The sequence below is a fragment of the Echiichthys vipera genome, assembly GCF_963691815.1.
Source record: "Echiichthys vipera genome assembly, chromosome: 19".
NCBI classification, from domain to species: domain Eukaryota; kingdom Metazoa; phylum Chordata; class Actinopteri; order Perciformes; family Trachinidae; genus Echiichthys; species Echiichthys vipera.
Genome location: NC_139844.1, coordinates 1,102,365 through 1,124,280, shown reverse-complemented (window position 1 = coordinate 1,124,280; position 21,916 = coordinate 1,102,365). Strand labels below are relative to the sequence as shown.

General features: G+C 40.3%; 1 protein-coding gene across 2 annotated transcripts in view; it reads left to right on the top strand.

Moving 5' to 3' along the window:
• Positions 1 to 20,012, top strand: part of bach2b (BTB and CNC homology 1, basic leucine zipper transcription factor 2b) — a 157,781-nt gene extending 137,769 nt beyond the window's left edge. For both annotated transcript variants that reach the window (XM_083934709.1, XM_083934710.1), the window contains exons 4-5: positions 11,029 to 11,235; positions 12,894 to 20,012. In XM_083934709.1, the coding sequence (XP_083790835.1) occupies positions 11,029 to 11,235; positions 12,894 to 13,385 (699 nt within the window). In that variant the 3' untranslated portion in view covers positions 13,386 to 20,012. The remainder of the gene's footprint in view (positions 1 to 11,028; positions 11,236 to 12,893) is intronic.
• Positions 20,013 to 21,916: the final 1,904 nt, after the last annotated feature.

Genomic DNA, 21,916 nt, shown 5'->3' with positions numbered 1-21,916 from the left:
TTTTAATCGGTATCGTAACTGATAATACCCAGTCACTTTGCTAACCCTTTATAGCATGCGCTAATGTCAAAGCATTTGCTATTCTAGAATTGCCACAAAATTTTTGAAAATATTCAAAAAGTTCAATTCATAGGCAATTAATTGTATTCTTGCGCAGTTCACTGCACTTGGGAAGTTTGTCAGATCCAGCTTTAGTTTGATATGACTCTTAACTTATCATGGCCAATGTTAGCTTATGTTTAGGGCGCACTAAGACTGTCCTTCCGCACCGGGCCAAAACAGGTTTAACGGGAAAAGCCTAGCTCGTTTGACCAGTGTGAGTGCAACTGCTCCGCGCCTAGCTGCGGCCAGCTGGCCGTCCACGGCCCGTTTGAGAGAGATGGGCTTTTGTAAAGCTCGTTTGCACATGTACGAGCACGAGCGTGCGCACGTGTACGAGCACGACGCCTACGGCGGCTCTCACGTCATTTTATGTGCGCCTGTTCGGACATAGAAAAAAATAAAAAGGACCATGCACGAACATTTTACAACAACAATGGTGGCGAAAGGTTCACGTTGGTGTGAGGCAGAGGTGGAGTGTTTACTGCAGATTTGGTCGGATAAAAATATTCAAAAACAGTCGGACAAGACGCACAAAAACTCCAAGGTCTATGGAAAGATTTGTAAACAAAGCGACGCATCGCGATGACGTCATCAATGCATGTGACGTGTTACGGCGTGATGACGTATGGACAGGCAAGAAGCATTTGCGCGAGGCCCAGGCAGTGTGACTACAAACGGGCTGGCCAGCGGGGGGAGAGGGAGGGGGGGACAAGTACCCTAAAGCTCGGGGCGCCTGCTTTACAGTTTATCATGTTAGCTAATCGAAATATTAGTGTGAATCACTGTCAGTCCGTCTGTTCACTGACTTTATAACTAGTGGTGTCCAAATGAAGCTTCATGAACCATTTGCATTATTTCCGGAGTCCTCTAGATGGAGCTCTCTGTTCAACAAAGGGTTGAAAACACACTGAATTAACATTCATTGAGCCTTTTCCTGGGGCAACACGGTGGTGTGGTGGTTAGCACTGTCACCACACAGCGAGAGGGTTACTGGTTCGAATCCTGGCTGGTGCCCTTCTGTGTGGAGTTTGCATGTTCTCCCCGTGTCTGTGTGGGCTTTCTCCAGGTTCTCTGGTTTCCTCCCACAGTCCAAAGACATGCTCATGTTAGGTTAATTGAAGACTTGAATTTCAATTAATTGAAGATGTTACTTTTACACTAAGTATTTAGCACTTATCAATAAGAGCAAACTCAATTTGAAATACATTTAATGGAAGATACCAAAATGCATAAGTTTGCATGTTGGACATCTTCACAAAAATCATAGATCAATAGATCATAGATCATAGTATCAATAGATGTGATTATGAAGATATGTGCAAGTTTAAAATGTATGCATGAGGGATTACTTTCCTGTTACCGTCCTAAATCTGTTGCATAAGGGGTCTGGATAAACCTCAGCCAACTTTTCTTTGGATGAATGAGAGCAGTGTAGGACCTTGAATTGTAGGGACCTGAGCACAAATTGAGGCAGTATGTACTCTTTGAAGGATGGACTGCTTGTTGTTATCTGTTATTTTAGATGCCAAATCTTCTTCCCAATGGGATCTCATATTGGAAAGAGAGAGAGAATTTAAATTCCATCATATATTATATCACTTTGATTATTCCTCTGTTGTGTACGTTTAAAGCTGTTTCAGATGATAAATTGGGGAACTATGCAACGCATGAAATTTCTAATTTATAGATAATTGAAGAAAGGAATCTGTGGGATTTTACATTTAGGTCAATTGAGTTAAGTAAATGAGGCAAATACTGTATGTTATCTGTATCCTTAAAACTATGTGTACCATTATTGTTTCAGATCGTAAAAACAGAAAAACCTTTCAGAGAGGGTGGGAACGTGTTTAGAATAAATTGGTGCCTAAAACGGCACTGAATGTAATCTAAACTGCAATGGCAGAACCACATGAATAGTGTCAGTCACACAGGTCTCAGCTATTATGTGAAGGCTGCCACAAGCCCACCTGAATCGGACATGGTTTAAAGTTTGAGTGTTGAGACCTTACCACCGCAAACAGCTGAGAGTACAACATGAATTTCAACACAACACCATTTGTCTCTTTCTCTCTTTGTGTCTCTCAGAGCTCCAGCTCCTGGGTGCAGCGTATACGTTGAGCTCATTCTAGCGTATCGTCTGGCCGCAGTGGTGAAAATCTGAGAGCAAGTAGGAGGAATGAGGAAGTAGTTGTGATACATCAGCACATTGTTGTTGTTCTTTTTATCTGAGCGATACATGTGATAGAATGTAACGCATGTGTGACAGGAAGTGCACAGACCTTAATATCAGTTCTGCTAGCCTTGCACAATCTAGATATGATGTGGCTGTGGTCTGTTTCCAATTTGCTATTCATAATGTTAGCAGTAGAGCTGTTTACTTGTTTAGTCAGAAACAAAAGTGATAAATGCCTTTAGTGGGGTGTTTAGTGAGCTATGAGTAATGTGCAGAAGTCTACTATCTATGACTGTTAGCTGGAAATGAGTTCTTAATTATAGTATAGTAAATCTAGAAATACAGAATGTTTGAAAGGATGTAATGAAATATACAGTAAATACCTGAGTGTAAGTGTACCTGAATGAACAAAAATGAAAGAGCAAGGCAGTCTCATTGCACACTGTGATATATTAATGGAGACTTATTCCAGGTTAACACGTTTGCCCATACATTTCATTCTCAAATTTGTATTTAATAAAGACGTTGCACATGGAAATGCACTTATGGCAACACTAGAAGACTTGTTTTTAGCCTACAGAATACGCAGAGGGACAAAGTGAGCAAGAGGAGTAATGTTTACCCAAGCGTTTTACTTTGAAATCTATATTTATCTAGCCATGCATTTACAAAAGAATGTAGTATCAAGGTAATGAGATACAGTGCCTCCTCATTACCTCCCAAATCACCCCTGGAGCGTATGCTGCATTGCTCTGGAGCGCTGAGTGAGTGGGAAAAATAAAGAGAACTAACAGGAAATACTTTTGCACTCTTATTTAGTGTGTGCATTGAAGAGAATGGTGTGTGATCAGGACAGAGATCCCAGGATGCTGCTGCAGCTGAGTTACAGCATACTGTACAGTACAGTGCGTGGATCGTCAGGGCCAGATGGGGCACAGTAACATCTCTATTCCTCTGCAGGGCCATTTATCCTGTGCAGTGCTGGAAGAAAGACATGTAGCAGTTACCTTACAGTGTTAATCTACAACATTCTTGTGTTGATTTTGGGTGTGTCATTGCAGCTCGTTGGCTAGTACTGTGGTGTCTTTGCACTTCAATGCCCAGAAATAATTTGGCAATGAAACGGTGTTTCCGGTACTGCAAGTTATGTTGGGTTTTTATGGATTTTCTTTTTTGTTGATGAAGTTTGATATTTTGTTCTAATTAATTACACATTTCTTCCTGTGTATATTCCAAACAAACTACAGTTGCTGCTGCTGGTAAAGGATCAGATGATTTTTCCATGGAAATCTTAATAACACAGAATGCTTATTACGTTATATAGTGGAGATCGGCACACAATGTCTCATCGTTTAAGACTTTTTGGAGTGAAAGCCCACTCTGCAGTGGCCAAACCTCTCATCAGCAGAAAGAATCAAAAGGCTAGACTTGCTTTGCTGAGGAGCACCTTGTGTGGACAGAGGAGAACTGGTCCAGGGTGACTTCAGTAATGAGAGGACATTCAGTTTATTTGGGTCTGATGGAAACATTATGTTGGGCGTAGGACTGGGGAAAGACTGAACCCAAAGTGTGTAAAGAAGTCAGTTACATTTGGAGGAGGAAGTGTCATGGTTTGGGGGATGTTTTCTGCAGCAGGAGTTGGGCCTCTTGTACAGCTACACTGCAGGGTGAATGCAAATGTTTATGTGAGCCTCCTTCAGCAACATGCAATACCTTCACTGCAACTGTCTCCCAATCAGCTGCAATTTGCATACAAGACAATGGCCCCTGTCACACTAAGCTGAAAATATTGAAAAATGAAATGGCCAGCCCAGAGTCCAGATTTAAACCCCACAGAGAATCTCTGGAAAATCCTTGGCTACAAAGTAATGTCTAAGAAACCCACTCCAGTTAGTGAACTGTGGAAGAGACTGAAGAAGAATGGACCAAGATCAAACCAGAGCAGTGTGAGATACTAGTGATGTCCTGTGGGCGCAGATGTACTGAAGTCATTCGAAGCTGTGGCCTCTACATTCCTGTTCATTTTTTAATCCTATTGAAGAAGACATTGTTAAAATCTTCTCTTCTGACACAGTGGTTACTGTTCTCTAATTTCTATCACTGTTTTTTTTCACAAAAGAAAGGTTTTTGTTGAAGTGTATTAGTTATTTAAAAAAACATACAGTGGTATAGCCACAGCTGATATTCTATTAAATTATTAATAAAAAATTACAATATTTCAGAATAAATGAAGAATGAATACTTTGTTCTATAATGTTGATCCTCACAGTAAATGTAGTTATATAAAATATATTATTATTATTATTATTATTATTATTACTATTAGTATTATTATTGTTAATTTTCTATTATTATTATTACATAATCCGGCAAGAGAGCAGCAAAACATTTATTTCTCTGAGAATGCAGGACTAAACAGTTCTTACTGAACCTCGCCACATTATCTTCATTAAGATCTGACTCAGTTTATGTGTGATGCTTCTTTATTATCCCTTTTACAAGCATGTGCACTGTAACAGGGTTAATTACAGAAATCTCATGAAACACAAATGTGTGTTTCTAAACCACATATTATAAAGATAAGATCTCATTTTAGTTTGGATAAGAGTAGATAAGGGAACAGCATTACACAGGCCTGGAGCAGAGGTGTCAAGCAGGAATCATTTTAAAAAATACCTTCTGTTGTGAAAGCTGACTGCAGTATCACGTTTGTTCTAATCTGGGCCACGGCCCACGCCCCCTATCAAGACACATAACGATACAAATTCAACTATCTGCAATGTGGAGAGCGTTATTCCATTCTTGAAATAGAGATTATTTCTGATACGGAGCTAAAATGCTTATGTGAATGGAGTTGGAGATTAGTTGGAATGAAAACATAGTATGTGGATGCAGCAGTCCATGACACAGCAGCATGGTTTCCCCTTGAACCAGCAAAGGGACTATAAGCAGGGGAAACAGCTAGCCTGGCTCTGTGTAAAGTTCAAAAATACTCTTACCAACCGACTTAAAGATCACTGATTAAAACACTTTTCTTGTTGTTTAAGGGGGCAGTTATATTGACAAGCAGTTTATTCATCCACTTACTACTGTTGTGCAGTACCTCCAGCAGGTTAAACTAATTAGACTGAACTGGACTGTATGCACAGAGGTTCTGCTGTTGCCATTTCTTTACTCCTCCAATGATATTAACATTGTACATTGCTAAAAAGAACAGGGAAAAAAAGACAATATTCAGAACATCAGACAAATTTGATCTCCAGTTCATGAAAGGAAGACCCAAGCTGTAATAAACCTGAACATGTGATGAATCTAAACATCCTTTTGACTTAATTTTTCACTTGTCCCACATAAATAGTACTTTGAGCCTAAATTTGGGACTCTGAAACATCTGTTATTTTTTTCAATCGTGCACAGTGTCTGGGCAGATATAAGATGATGAGCCCTACTTTTCATTTTGACTACCCCCAGAGTGACTGGGGGTAGGAATGAAGTGTACTTAGAAAGAAATGTAAATCCAGAGCAGTTTGGTGTGAATTTATGACCACTGCTGAAGCATACTCAGTCATTCCAGCCTTGCTGCTGAACTGGGTCTGGTGGTGAAGCGGCTAAATTTAGCTGTCCCCTGTGCACCGATGACTGGTGGTGGTGGATGCGGGGGAAAAGTAAGCATCACAAGGTTGCAGCGTCTTCTTCCCCTTGTTTTTCTAGCCTAGTTTTGCCAAAGATCCCATCAGACCCTGTACCGGGGTAAAGTTCACACCTCTGTAAAAGCTCTGCATGAGATACAAGCTATGGAATCACAAACAGAGTCATCTTCTCCTCTGCTTTAGACGAATTTGGCAGCTCGTACTGATGTTTTATAGCGTTACCCCACTCCTCTCTTTGAGGCTGGAGTTGTCATGCCCTGGCAAAGTAGCAAGAGCCGAGTGTGGCCTTGAACGCTTGGGTCATTATTTATTCATGTGTCTGCATGCAGATGTTGAGCTGAGATGAGAAATAAGGCTCCTGGCAGCTCAGAGGGCTGCACTTCTAATGAGAAAACTCAGTCAATTTTCTCTCTCAGGGATAGATTGACATCTAGATTTGCTCTTCACTGAAGACTCATTTGGATTCTGTCATGAGTAGGCAGCATTCTGTTTATCACCCTGATTGTGGCACTTACACCAGGTGAGGCCTCAGCCATCACTGTGTACTGTCTGGTGGAGAAACAGAGCCACATCTGCTGCAGCCTATGGCTGTAGTCATCTGAGCAGTTAAGAGTCTCTATGTATATGTTAGTGTGGAGTAGCATCGTTTGCTCCTCTTTCTCCTCTCTTCCTCCTTTGTTTGACTTCCTGTGCTCCTCATAGGCAGCCACAGGGAAGCAAAGGGAAAGGGGAGATGAGAAAACTGCAGCTCCTCTCATCTCTGCCAAGCTCATCCGGCTGCCTTCCTCTGGCTCTTTGTTATGCCTCCACTGCTTCACTCGTTGCCTAAAGCTACAGATCCCTGGTGCACACAGATACCACTGGGGTGGATCTGCCTATGATGTGCTTATCATAAGGTTTGCCATCACCTGAGGGAGAGAGGCAGACTTATTGTTGCTCTTCAAACTGAGAAAAAGAGAATAAACACATTGATATGGTGTTATAGGAGTGAAGAAATACCACACGGCTTTCTGATTTGGCTTTGCACCGTCAAATCACTGCTGCATTTATTCCACCAATTCTTTTGTTCTAGACTGCTGCTAGTTGCCAGTGTAGATATTCATGCCCCCAGAAATCACCTGACACTGCCCCCTCAATCTGTTATACTGGCTCTGTCCAAGGTGCTAAGGGACAGATGGAGAGGGACTCTCTTTTGGATCACCTTTTCCCCTCTGCTTGAGAATGCACTGTGTTAACTATAAGGCAAGGCGAAGAGAGCTGAAGGCTCACTAAGTCCTGCTCTGCGAGGCATGTGAAGCAGAGCTCTTTTGCCATCTTGTGGTCAAGAGTGGTAACTGTCCTACAGTTAATTGGCACAATGATGCATTGACTCACCTTGTAAATTCTCCTCTATGGACGAGGTAAATTTAGCCGTAATCCTTTCTATAACCCACCTCATTAGATCACAGGAGATGTTTATTAAGCGAATCAGACAAGGTGTTTTTTGTTGTTTGTTTGTTTTGAAATTGAGATGTCAATCATGTAAAAGTGTCTCCTATAGAAGAGAGCAACCCTACACCACATAAAAGGCCGCGCCACCTCGCCAGTGAAAACAAAGGAGAAGACCACAGTGTTCTATAGGTGCTCATATGAAAAACAGGAGTGTGTACTCCGTTTATAAAATAAATTATATTACATTTGAGGAAATACAAGTAACATTTCCATATTTATTGATATTATGATGGCACAAAGATGCAGTGAGTGTGTGTGTCAGAGAATTTTCACCCTCATTTAGGTGGACAAAGCCTTTGCTGTTTGTTTTGTTTCACAGAGCTAAACTAAAACAACAGTATATTAACAACAGAGAAAGGGATCGTTGTCATAGTTCTGCATTACCTGGTGATTCAGTGAGGTAGAATTAATGTGTGGGGATATCACCTCTGGCCGCTGAGTGGGATCCTTTACACACTTCTCCTCCACTAAACTGGAGAAACATTTTCTGACTCTTTGATTTTTTCCATAAAACGCCGATCATCGCTCTGCAACAACCTAATACAGCTGTCTGCCTGACTAACGTTAGCCATTGCAGGAGGTTTGCAGGTCGGTTAACGTAAAATAGGTGAAATCAGGACAGATTACAGCGGGATTTGTATTTATGGCCAGTCAAATATTTTCTTTATTTTCTGTATTTTCAACATACACATCCATGATTTTTTGAACCACAGAGTAATGTCAGACAATCTTCTTCCTGTTTACACCAGCACACACATACCCACTAGGGATGGGTATCGTTAAGGTTTTAAAGTTATACTCTGTAAGATTTTCATCTATTTAATTCTCTATTTAAAGTTCCTCTCTATCACAGAGTGAGTTAAAACAATGTTGACTGATCATTTGACCCACTAATGAAAGCACTTGTTGCCTCTTTGCTGATTATTCCAATATCTGTGTCTGTGGAGACATTCCCTCTCTAGATGGAAATAAGCCGCCAGTAGTTGGTCTGTGGGCCCAGATCGTCACTAACAGTTATGCTGCGTTCACTTGTAACCGGAAATCAGAAATTCCAACTTCTCAGTCAGGCTTGTGGTAAGAACAGAAGTGCAATAGGAACAGTTTACAAAAGAGCAAAAAAAAGTCAACACACATAGTAGCAGTGTTCGAAATTGTTCCCTACACAGAAGTAGTGCACTCTACGTGTAAGTTATTTTGTAGTGGTGTTTGAATTCTCCATCGTTAATTGTATTCACTATATAGTCCACTATAGAATACCCACAATGCACAGCTAATTTGACTGTACATAAGATGTACACTACATTGTACTCCTGCATACCACAATGCAATGTGGTCGTGTTTTACCGGAGGAGAAAAAGAAGAAGAAGAGGTGCTAACTGTAGCAAGGTATCTGAGAGCTAACTGCAGTTACTAACAACTGTTCCTCGTGAGCTGACTGCTGTTACTTGCTTAAGCCTGTGAATGTTCTCATTTGCCCAGTTTATTGTTATCCCCAAAGCAATTTCAGTCAAAAGACACTGGACTTGGTTATTTGTCTAGGAAGACGTTTCACCTCTCATCCAAGAGGCTTCATCAGTTCATGTACGCATCAGACCAGGCCGGGACTGGTCCAACTTACTGGTGTGGAGATCCAGGTATTTAACCTTTCACAAGACCAATGATGTCACTGGAACCCTTTGTGCTCCAAGTGCCAACAACCGTCGTTAGAGTGGCAGTCGCTGGTGGTAAGTTGGTTTTGACTTCGTTAGTGCTCTATTGAGTCTTAACGACAGTCGTTGGAGTCACAGGAGGCCATTTGTGAACAGTTGTTCTTTGAGGTTAGATTGTTGAATCTCCTGGAAAGGGATGAAAGGGCAGCATTGTAAATTGGGGATAAGTGGTGTCTCAGACCTCCTCCACTGTTTAGAAGAAGAAGAAGAAGAAGAATTACTTTATTTATCCCGCACGGGGAAATTTAATTTTTTCACTCTTATTATTATACATGTTACACACACAGGCCCGAAATACACAATAGTGATGGTTTCTCTAATTTTGCATAGATGGCTTCTTTTATTCCTCTTTCAAAGCATCTGTCCTCTCTGTTTGACCAGTAGGTACTAGTCAGGTGACTAATGTTAGCCATTGTAGGAGGTTTGCAGGCCGGTTAACATAAAATAGGCGAAACAACATTCCCTCTCTAAATGTTGCCGCCATGTTAGTGATGCTGCTGACAGTGGTTGGTCTGTCTTCCCAGGTATGGCGAGTGTTTTTCTTTGGTTTTGCCAATGAGAGTGGTGGATGACGAAAGGACACCCCCCCTCACCAACTCGCATATTTTCTCCTCCAAATTTTGCGGCATTCTTAAATGTCCAGTTACTCCTCTTCTTCACTGATTTTCGCGAATGGCTGGACTTCTGACTCTACACTGCCGCCTTGATTTCCGGTGGTATTGCTCAGTTTCCCCCGGAGAACTCGACAAGACAACCTCTGAGACCGGATAAAAGGGTCCAAATCCGTATTTGCCGTAGGGTGGGAAAGGGCCTTATGTCTGTACCCATCCCATTGCCCAGTGTATGAGAACTGTCACGTGATATGTGTTTTCAGGCATGTTAATATGGATGGAGATGATTTATGATACAGCGATAAAACACTTGTGTGGAGGAAGATCGTTTTTGTTTTGAAATGCAGAACATTGTAGTGTGGATAAAGCCTGGGAGTCATTGAAATGTCATTAAAATTATTTAAAATAAATTATTTAAATATTATGCTGCAAAATAAGTTAGTAAAACATAGTCATGGGTTTCGAAGCCCCCTTTACACCTCAAGTTAACTCTGATTGTATTGGATTTATAGATATTGGGTCTAAATATATCAGAATCCCATCTAGAAACAGTCCCAAAAACACTACCAAGTAAACACGGGGTGGGAGCTTCTATGTGAAGGCAGCACAATGGCAGATGGGCTGTTAGGGGCTCTTTAAATTGAGGATTTATAAACTCAAAGTAGAAAATAAAAGAATAGATCAAAGCATACCTTGCACATCCATTGTAAACCCAAACAGATTTCACTTCTTTCTGTTGATTAGACCTTTGTGGTCTGTTAGATCTGTGTGGATGTGAACAGTGTTTGATTGATATCTCCTTCACTCTCCTGTTGGCTCTGACATCCTTATCATCCTTATTTTAATCTGAGCAGAGGTAGCATCACACATCCAAAACCTCTTTACCTTTTCAAATGGTAAAATTGGTTTTATGAAGGTTCTCCGTTTAAATAAATAATCATAATAAATGTTACCACAGCCTGTAACTCATGTACCATCTCCATGAACCAATAGTGCTATAAGACACACATAATTCCTGCTTTACACTCAGATTGCGGTTCTAAACCCTCTTTTTTCAAATAACAATTCTCTACAGTTGGCACTGATACTGATGACTACTTCAGTCAAATCTCTTGTAGTGTTCAGCAGTATGGCCAAAAGTTTGTATTGCAGTATTTCCTAGTATTTGGGTGGTCTGAGTGTCCTGGTCCTGGTCTCTGGTTGTTTTTGGATATGTGTTCTGAGAATGTGAGGTATGCTTTCGGAAAATTTGTAATTTGGTTTATTCATAACATCTTGTTCTTTTTTTCCAGGTGAAGCTGCCTTTCCCTGTAGATCAAATCACAAATCTTCCACGGAATGACTTCCAAATGTTGGTGAAAATGCACAAACTGACCTCGGAACAGCTTGAGTTTATCCATGACGTGAGGCGGCGGAGTAAGAACCGCATCGCGGCACAGCGCTGCCGCAAGAGGAAGCTCGACTGCATCATGAACCTGGAGTGTGAGATCAGAAAACTGGTGAGTCGACTGTTTCTGTAACTGTCACCAGCTGTCATGTTTGCCATGAGACCTTGTCACCAGGAATACTTCTGGTATGTGCCATCTGGTCACCATGCTGAGTGCGTGGGTTGTGTGCACAAGAATACTGGATTAATACTATCTTTAATAATAGTATTATTTTTACTAAAGAAAGTTCAACTTGTTGCTTCTCATGGAGGAATTGGTGCGGTCTTTACCTACTCTATGTAAAGTGTCTTGAGAGAACCTCTGGTAGAAATTGGCATTATAAATAAAATTGAATTGAATTAAATTGAATTGAATTGGTTCAATCTGCACGAAACTGTCTTTTTTATGTGATGTTTTTGGTAGTGAAAATGATAATTATATACACCTTTTACTGTGAAGCACCTTTCGTACATCAGATGGCCTGCTCCAGCTGTATGTTGAGTCATTTCAACCTGATCTTCTCATTATACAGCTGACTGTTAATAATAACATGATATGTCAGCACAGTATAAGAAAGCGACATTCTGATATATATGTACAAATTTTTTCAACGTAGTCATTCCTCCAGTTCTTACCGGACATTAAAAGATCCCTTCCTAATGTGATTCCAAAGTATGTTAAAATACAGCCTTTGGTTGTATTCAAAACCTACTATACTAGCAGTATGTACTAATTAATTAATCATTAATTCATTGATTAGTTGTTTGGTCCATAAAATAGTGAAAAAGATCTTAATGTGTTCCCCAGATGACGTCCTCAAATGTCTTGTTTTGTCCACTTCTCAAAGAAATTTAGTTCGCTGTCATAGAGGAGGAAAGAAACCAGTAAACATCGGATAATATAAACTGGGATCAGAGAATTTGATTTGTTTTCTTAAAAAATGACTCAAACCATTTACTGTAATCGATTAACAAAATAGTTGGCAATTGACAACTGATGAATTCATTGACTAATCACTGCAGCTCTATTGGCCATAATGTAGCATGTACTGTAGCATGCAGTATGAAAACAAAAGCAAAATCTGCTCTATGCTAAAAATACCCAGATGTTGCACTGATACCATAGACAGTCTAAATAAGTAGACATAGCGTCCGGGCCTGAATAGTGAGTGTCCAGCAGAGGGAAACTCCACTGGCTCCAAAAAGAAGCCCATCAGGGTCGCAGCTGACATCGGGCGCAAGGTTGGGTACACCCTGGACAGGACGCCAGGCTATCACAGGGCACATAGAGACAAACAGAGACAGACAAACATTCACACTCACATTCACACCAGGGGAAATTTTAGGGTCCTCAATTAACCTTAACACCTGCATGTCTTTGGACTGTGGGAGGAATGCCAGAGAACCCGGAGAGAACCCACGCAGACACGGGGAGAACATGCAAACTCCACACAGAAGGGATTAAGAGATTAAGGGAAACCAATGGTTTGAGAGATTTTATTCCAAAAACTGACAAACGAATGCTTATTTTAGCACTAGAGGGTTTTATTGAATGAACCGAACTGCACCTTTAAAGTACTTCATATTCTGTTTGTGTGTGTGTGTGTGTGTGTGTGTGTGTGTGTGTGTGTGTGTGTGTGTGTGTGTGTGTGTGCGTGTGCGTGTGTGTGTGTGTGTGTGTGTGTGTGTGTGTGTGTGTGTGTGTGTGTGTGTGTGTGTGTGTGTGTGCAGGTGTGTGAGAAGGAGAAGCTGCTGACAGAGAGGAACCAGTTGAAGGCATGTATGGGCGAGCTGTGGGAGAACTTCTCCTGCCTGTCACAGGAAGTGTGTAGGGACGTGCAACTGAGCCCCGAGCAGGTCCAGTCTTTACACCACTACTGCCCCGTGCTGCGGCCCGCCAACTCCACTGCCAGCATCAACGTCGCCCACGAGCCCAAGCCTACCCCAAGCCCTGCCACCACCACCACCAGCATCGACCTCACCGCCCACTCGGGCTCAGCCACGCCGGAGCCCAGCTTCCACGGGTCCCCTGGACCCTCGGAGAGTGAGCACGACTCAGCCGTCAGAAACGGGGCAGACAGAGATATGGACAGTCAAGATGCCAGCTTGTACACAAAGTCAGGGCTGGAAAAATCCAACCAGACGGTAACGGTGGATTTCTGCCAGGAAATGACTGACAAATGTACAACTGACGAGCAGCCGAGGAAGGACTACACTAACTAAAGGTGGTTCTCTGTGTTGTTGTTTTTGACGTTTTTTTTATTATTTAATTTTATTCTTCTGACAAACCCTCTCTTGGGGTTGCTGAGATGGTCAGCCTCTGCCAGTGTTCACTGAAAAACAAGCTTTGTTTGTATTTATGTCTTTTTGTTCGTTCTTTTGTTTTTTTGAACGGTTGACACTAAAGTTGTCTTAACAGCAGCAATACTGTTCTCCAGGTATTCTCCTCTCGCATGGCAGAGTGGGAACTTCTCACCAGACTCTTCCAATGGTGCTACCCTCTCCCTGACAGCAACCTCTATGGTGGAGACGGTTCTCCACGCGTAACACATCACAACTCAAAGTCGAACCTCATCGGACCTAAACAGCAGCTCCCTTTGTCTTTCTGTGTACCAACAGTATCTCTGTTCCTGCCTTTCTCTTTCTCTTTTTCTCTTGTCTCTGTCAATCTTCTCTACCTCTCTCACTCTCTTTCTCTCTCTGTGTGTGTCTGTCTGTGGTTCTTCTTTCGCTATATCTCAGTGGCACTTTTCGTCACAGCAATTCAAACTCAGGAAAAAAAAAGAATCCTCTGAATGTTCAACCTAATTCATGAAAAATGAGAATACAGCTTCTGTACATGAGGACGTTATGATGCAGTTAGACTGTAAAATGTTCATATGCAAAAATGTCCTCAAAGTGTCTGGCATTTGTATTTCTGTACAGGAGAACTTTGTACTGGCTGTAACCGAAAAACATTCCTCCTTTGCCTTCCTCAGCACTGAATTGAAAGGAAAAAGGTTTTTTTTGCAGGCAGTTAAATGGCTATTTTTATCTCCCACTCATCAGCAATACCATTGTATTTGGATGTTGTAACGGTGACTTTCAAGTGCTTGTTTGGCAGAAATGTACATAGTATGGAGCATGATGACTGTAACAGTGATTTTGTACAGGTAGAGGCTTAGATGTTTCTTTTTCACGGGGTAATATCAAGCACCTTTTGCTAAGGGTAAATCTTTGCTTTGCTGTTTCCTGTCCTGCCTAACGAGTTTTCCTCATCATGGTGAGCGCTCTTATACTCAGGAAATCAGCTACACACGCGCACACACGCGCGCGCACACACACACACACGCGCACACACACACACACTCACACACACACACACACACACACACACACACACACACACACACACACGTGTGCGTCATCATGTATAAATGTGTGCCCCATGCATGTTTAAAAGATAGACATTCAAGATTTTTTTAACACGAGGCTGAGGCCAGCTCCTGTCTCCTTTGACTCCTCTTTAAATGTGAAAAAAAGACTTCTTCCATGTGTTTTTTGGAGGAAATCTTATTTCTTATCAGTATTTGAAGATGCTATTTGTGTACACTCTCACAGACATGCTTTTGGTTTCTTCAGTGTTGCAGTTTGATGTTAGGAGACAGCAATAAGGGAAGCAAACATACAATACACATATACTTTCTTTTTTTTCAAATTGATCCTAATTGAAATGAATTAACAAAAATAAAAAATACTGACTTTTAAGTCAGGCACCTTCCGGCCCCCAAGCACTCGGAGCCGTTCAGCACTTCAAAAAGGGTCTTTGTCTTTGTTTCAGACCCCTTAAAAGTCTCAGACTGGAGCACTTAAATTGGCACTTCAAGAGAAAACAACCTTGTTGATATGATAATATTAATATTCAATTAAAAGTATCTCTATGAAGAAGACATATCTGAAACCTAAACATAAAAATAATCTAATGTTTCTGTGTAAGAGTGTTGACACCTTATATCTGTTTTTCTTTAGAAATTGAATAAGCTAATTCAGATTTCATTTGACGTGAACCTGAAATCAGTGTATGTGTTGTCCAGACGATTGAGTAACAATCATATAAGATAGTAACACGTTTGCCCTAATTGTGCATTTGTTTGAATATCCTCCTCTGTGATATGCATGCATGCTGCCTATAGCGATAGGCCTAGTTAGTTTGTCTAGCTTCTGTTTATCTTCTGAGTTCTGTCTGCTTTCGAGAATTATATATTTTTTAAATTCCTATACATGCGTTATTTCAACCATTACTAGAGGCAGGCTTTTAGTACAAGGGCAATACTCTAGCACAGAGGTTGAATCCAATTGGAATGTGAAGCTTTATTCATTGCTCTTTAAAGCCCCAATCCAAAATAGCGACCCCTGTTAGCTTAATAGAGAGCTGAAGCTAATGTCCTCTCTAGGCTAACCACTGTTCCACTAGCTTCTGTATATCAGTGTGATCTGTCATTGAGCATTTCTAACACAGTCTTTCTGAAAAAAAATCCTGACGTTTACTACCTTTACTCTCTTCATCCTAACTAGACTTAATGCTAGTGTGTGAGCAAGCGAATATCAGATTGTTTCAGTGTTTCCCAATGAAGATGTTCTAACCTGCTCAGGGTTTAGTCGTTCTTCCACACTATTGGGCCCATAAGACAGGCGCACTAGAAATATCTGTGGACCGAGCTGGCTACTTCCAGTAGGACTTCAGCTAACTTGAATGGGGATTAGATGATTTAATCGTGCCATTCTTCTGGACTTTCAAAATGTTATTGGAACGAATGGATTGAATTCTGAAACTGAAACGAGTCGTTTCATGGGGGTTGTAATGCTCCAAAAAATGTATCCACTGATATTTTATTTATTGATAGACATCTCTTTTAGTATACAGGGATAAGGCTTTTTGGACCAGAGGGCATCACATGACGGACTTGGAAGTTGCAATTCCACCGTTTGGCCACTATGTCAAACTGGCTTCAAAGGCCTCTGCACTTTCCGGGAGCTTGCTTGACGCCGAAAGGATCACTGCATGTACGTTCAACTCTGCAGATTGATTGAGTGTCATACTGCAGCTTAATATGCACCTAGGTTTACATAGGTGATCTGAGTAAGAGGCTTTTTGGTAGTTTTAATCAATTTCCAGGTGTTTCCATTACTGGAAAACTAGTGACTAAATAATCATCTATCTTACAGTATGGACAGTAAACTTCACACAGACCCTCCCCTACCAGTGAATCCACTGGGACCTTTTTTGAGAAAAAAAATCGGCTATGTATAGTAGTTAATGTCTAGAGACAAATCATTTTTTGATCCAGTTTGAATTGTACAATGAATTATACATATGATGTTTGTCAATTTAAATGATAATTTTGCGAGTCAAGAAAGCCAGTTTGTAAATCTGTTGAAGTAGGCTGCAAAAATACATAATTAGACCCCAAAGTTAGGTAACTGACATCTGACTGAGGTCAAGTCAAGGAAGTCATTGTTGGTCTTAGGTTTGTCGCAGTACATTTTGTATAAAACCAAACAGTGAACAACATCTCGTCTTGCTCAGTATACGTCACCTACAATCGCTTGCTTGCTAGCTAGCTAGCTAACTTTGCTATGTTTACAACACATGTAACATTATCTAACCTGATGTGATGTGTTTTCAGCAACTCATTTTATCAACTGGGGAAGCTAAAGAACTAGCAAGACCGGTTTGTGTGACTAACGATATATCCCAGTACACGTGTACATGACTTTCAAAATGATCTTTTAAATTAACAAACCTGTTATTCATTGTCACAATTCAAACGGTATCAAAAAAATTATTGCTCTCCCCCCGTTTACTACCATACATATTTATTCTAAAATAGATCCCCTATAATATAGTCCAATAAACTGATATCATCTTACGTGGAACAGGCTGGACAAAATTGTAAATGAAAAATCTGTTTTCGAGATTGGGGCTTTAAAGTTTGGATGAAATGTTTTGAAGTCCTCCCTCTGACTTTAACTGATGTAAATTTAAGATGTAGTTTAAAAAATTATGTCTCATGTGAGAATGTTTCTGCTATAAAGCTGAACAGATTAAGTGTATTTTATAAACCTGTCTTTAAATTCTTAAAAGACTGGTACAAAGACCCATACATGCACAAATACATGCACAAACACACGTATATTCATACAATACACACAGTACATACATTGTGGCACAGCCTGAGTGTGGAGCAGTAGTGTTTCTTTATCGACTGCTGTAATTTTTCACGTTTATTCAGCCCTTTATTCTATCTGTGCTCTTTTCATTCTTTTATACATATTTACTACAGCAGAACAGTGATTACCCATGTGGAGATTCTACCAGGTTCAGGGCAGAAAACTAAAGTGGAAGCATCTACATTACAGAAGCTTCTCTGCACATGTTATGCAACTCATTGTCTACTCATTAATTTTCATTAGCTTGATCCGAAATCGAGGAACCCGGTGTTGCATTAGAGAGCACCGACACAGACTGTGACTGTGTCTTTCTGTTTGGTGAAAATGAATTTGTGTGTCTCCTCAGATGTCCTAATAAGACTACAATGGTCATTCTTGTTTTTGCATTGCAGAATTGCTTTCATACTTTTTGAAGTTGATGATTCAACGTAACAAACTCTTAGATTCCTGTGGAGCTAAAATGAGATGATACAGTAAACAGAGGCCCCTGAGGTGCTCTCTCCAGTCAGAAAAGCTTTTTGTCCAGACCTCTAAGCTCTTCCAGTCTTGCTGCATGCTCCAAGACTGGCTATCAAAGTGCAGTAACACACAGCTTCAGTGGTGAGATGAGTTAATGTCAGCATCTACAACATTTCCAATGTTGTTTCATAGGTCGATTCAAAATTCTAACTTCTGTTTTGTGTCATGTAGTCATGTAAATTGTTTTGGTTTTATTGGTCGAGGTTTTGGGATAGTGGTCTCTTGAGATTTCTGCTTACACTTGCAGTGGAGGGATTTCCTTCATTGCGCTCACATCACTGCAGAAAAGCGAACATTTCTCTGCAGAAGTAGTGTCCAGTTTCTCTGGATGATCACAAAACTGTGAACTAGTTTTTTTCTCAGACAGTGAATACAACCTAAATGATATGCATAGCTAGATACCACTAGAAGTAAGGGAGATTTTTTTTTTTTTTGTCATTAGGGTGAACCGACTCTTTAGTGTCTCAGGGTGCCAAGCTATTGAACCTGCTCTCTATGTCATTCTAAAACTGATTTTTCTTAGTCAAACTAAAGGTCCCTTAAAATTACTTGTTAATATTACTTAAAGCTGCATTCATTTTTTTTTTTGCCACTTGGGAGCAGCAGAACAATCTGTATACACAACATTGACATACTATCACCTTATAAAGTTTAAATGGCTAACAATTTAGTAAGTCTGTAAGTCCAATATCCTGTCAGCTCTGTTTTTGGTCTCCACAGTGTCCTCAGAAAAATATCTCATCACTATGTCCACCAGCTAATTTGTATCTGTGCCATTTGGTGTAGCAAGTGGCACAAGTAGCACACAATTCCTTTTTGCAAAGGGTTTTTTCTTTAAAAAAAAAAAAAAACAGTGGCCTGCTGCAGCTGGAAACAAGACTGATGGAAAACCAAAACAACCATCTTAAAGAGACTAAAGCGGTGGTTATACGCTGATATAACTTCCACGCGTGGGGCAACTGGAGCATGTGCAGTAAGCACACTTACTGTGCATGCAGTTGGCACCGTCACTTTTTTTTGGACAGGATGGCGAGATTTAGCTTATGCAGATCAAAGCAGAGCCTCACGGACACATGGAAATCATCCCTTTTAAATTACACATAGTCATCTAATCTATTGATCATATAAAAATATCAATTAGTGCGGCTATAAAAAGATGCAGCATTAATAATAAGCATGAACACCTAAAATGCATTTTAAAAATTGACATTTAGACTGAAGGAATCCTCCAGGTTCTTTTTTGGTTTTGGACGTTATAGCAGATTGCTGTTGCTGTAATCAAATGCTCATACCTTTTTGCTGTGTATGTGTCTTGTTCAGTTAAACATTTTTTTTGTTGCTACTTTTCTGAAACAAACACTGGCTTTTCAACTCCAAAGGTTGTTCTATAAAAGAATATAAACAAAAACATGCCTTTCTTACAGATTGCTCAAAAAAAATCTGGTATCTGGTTGAATGCAAAGGCTGAGATCATTGAGTACAATATAAAAATGGAAAATGTTTACAAATAGGTGTCATGTCATACGTGATACATTTTTGCCATGTAAAAATCGTTCGGTTCAATTGGACTGGTTCTTGGTGTTGTGTAAGGAGACAATGAGTTTCTTCATCTTGTCTTGAATCCAACTTTTGGGATGGGTCAACATTACATGGATACAAGTGCACCTCCGATATTTGCCTTAGAACTTGCAGAGGCCATAATTCACATGCAAGTGAAGTGAGTGTATGCAGGGGCCTGGGCCCCCCATCCCTGAGTCACCAGTGCGGACTTTCTCACACTTATCTACCTGTGAAATCCTTCATACCTCTCATAACTGGTCAATGACTGTATCAGCAAACTGCATCAGGTGTTTTTTCTACATGCTTTTTACACAGATTATAAGGATTATTGTATTAGTAGATTTTGGTGCATCATTTTTTAATGTAATAGCTCTTGACCTATTAGTAGTTCAAGTTGTTCTTTCATTTTTGTAGATGACTGTTTTGTGTTAATATTGTCAATTTGAAATAGCTGTTATTTGCTTCTTCTCTACTAAGAGTTCTTATCTTTATAATTTTTAAATGCTACATGACTCTTATTAATTAAAATGACTTAATAACCATTGTAAATACGGTATTGTGCAAACCCCATTTTCATTCATTTCAATTGCTAGTGTTATATAAATGACTCTTTTGCCTAGACACCATTTCTCTTGATGAAATAAAGAAACATGCATATCATATTTTGTGTTTTGTGGATGTTTTAGCGGAAAAATATGTTGGTCGATATTAAAGCTGCATTAATTGCACAAACACACGTATATTCATACAATACACACAGTACATACATTGTGGCACAGCCTGAGTGTGGAGCAGTAGTGCTTCTTTATCGACTGCTGTGATTTTTCACGTTTATTCAGCCCTTTATTCTATCTGTGCTCTTTTCATTCTTTTATACATATTTACTACAGCAGAACAGTGATTACCCATGTGGAGATTCTACCAGGTTCAGGGCAGAAAACTAAAGTGGAAGCATCTACATTACAGAAGCTTCTCTGCAAATGTTATGCAACTCATTGTCTACTCATTCATTTTCATTAGCTTGATCCTAAATCGAGGAACCCGGTGTTGCATTAGAGAGCTGTGTCTTTCTGTTTGGTGAAAATGAATTTGTGAAGTTTGTGTTGTAGCAAAACAATTGTGAATTATTCCAAACTGTACATACTAAAGGGCATCCAGTATATTCTCTAGCTTGTAAGGGCTCCTTGGCTGCAAACATAAATTCTGGTTAAGGCAAATATTTAACATGTTCACCACTATAGAGTCATCGTACCCTTTTGACATATTCTCCAATCAAAAAAAAAAAAGTGACTATTTCCCCATTCTTCCTTCAGAACTGTTGGAGTTCAGTCAAATTCTGTGGTGAGCGACTGCACTCTTCAAGTCCATCCACAGATGTTCTGTAGGATTTAGGTCAGGGCTCTGACTAGGCCACTCTATGACATTAACCTTCCTGTCCTTTAGCAAATGTGTTGTTTTTATGGAGGTGTGTTTTGGGTCGTTGTCATGCTAGAAGGTGAACCACCTGCCCATTTTCAAGTGTCTAACAGAGGGCTGCAGGTTGTCCTCAAGAATTTGCCACCAACCTGTGTTTGGTTTCTGACCAACATAGAGCTTGGAGTGCAGCCCAAAAAGTTCAATTTTGGTCTCATCTGACCATATAACCTTAACACATGGCATCAGAACCTTCAATATGTTTCTTGGTACACTATAAACGAGACTCAGTGTGACATTTTTCAGAAGATGCTTCTTTCTTGCCACCCTGCCATACAGAATTGTGAAATAGTTGTCACATGCACAGATCGACCAACCTCTGCCATTAAGACTTGGAACTTCTTCAAGGTCCCTATGGGCCTCTTGGTAGCTTCCCTGATCAACCTTTTCCTGGCTCGGTCATCCAATATGGACGGGCGGCCTGATCTAGGCCAGGTCTGGGTGGAGCCATATGCCTTCCACTTCTGGACAATACTCTGAACGGTCCTCAGAGGGAGTTAAAGCCTTTGAAATCTTTTTAGATCCGTCTCCTAACTTGTGCCTATCCACAGCTTTACCCCGGAGCTCGTTTGAAAGCATCTTTCCAACCATGGTGAATTCTTTGTGTTGCCATGCACTACTAGGAGTGGAATCCTCAAGGAACAGATGATTTTATTCTGAAGTCAAATCAAACATGCGGCATGTGCAAGAAAAACAGAAACATTCACAAAAGCTTTAATTTTTCAGTTACATTCATAAACAATATTAGGACACTCAGTCAAAACAAAATCCTGAATTTGAAGAGCCCTTTTCCTCCAGCTCATTCTGTATGATAAAACATAAACACTTGATAAGCTCATCTTTTTTCTTGAAATTACAATCTTCAGTCAAATACCTTTTCAACAGACTTTTGGTCTCATTTTATGAGCAGCCACATTTTCTTTGAGCCATATATCATTTTGATTCATATTTGAATTCACACTATCAATATTAAAGTAATTGGATGCTGGAGA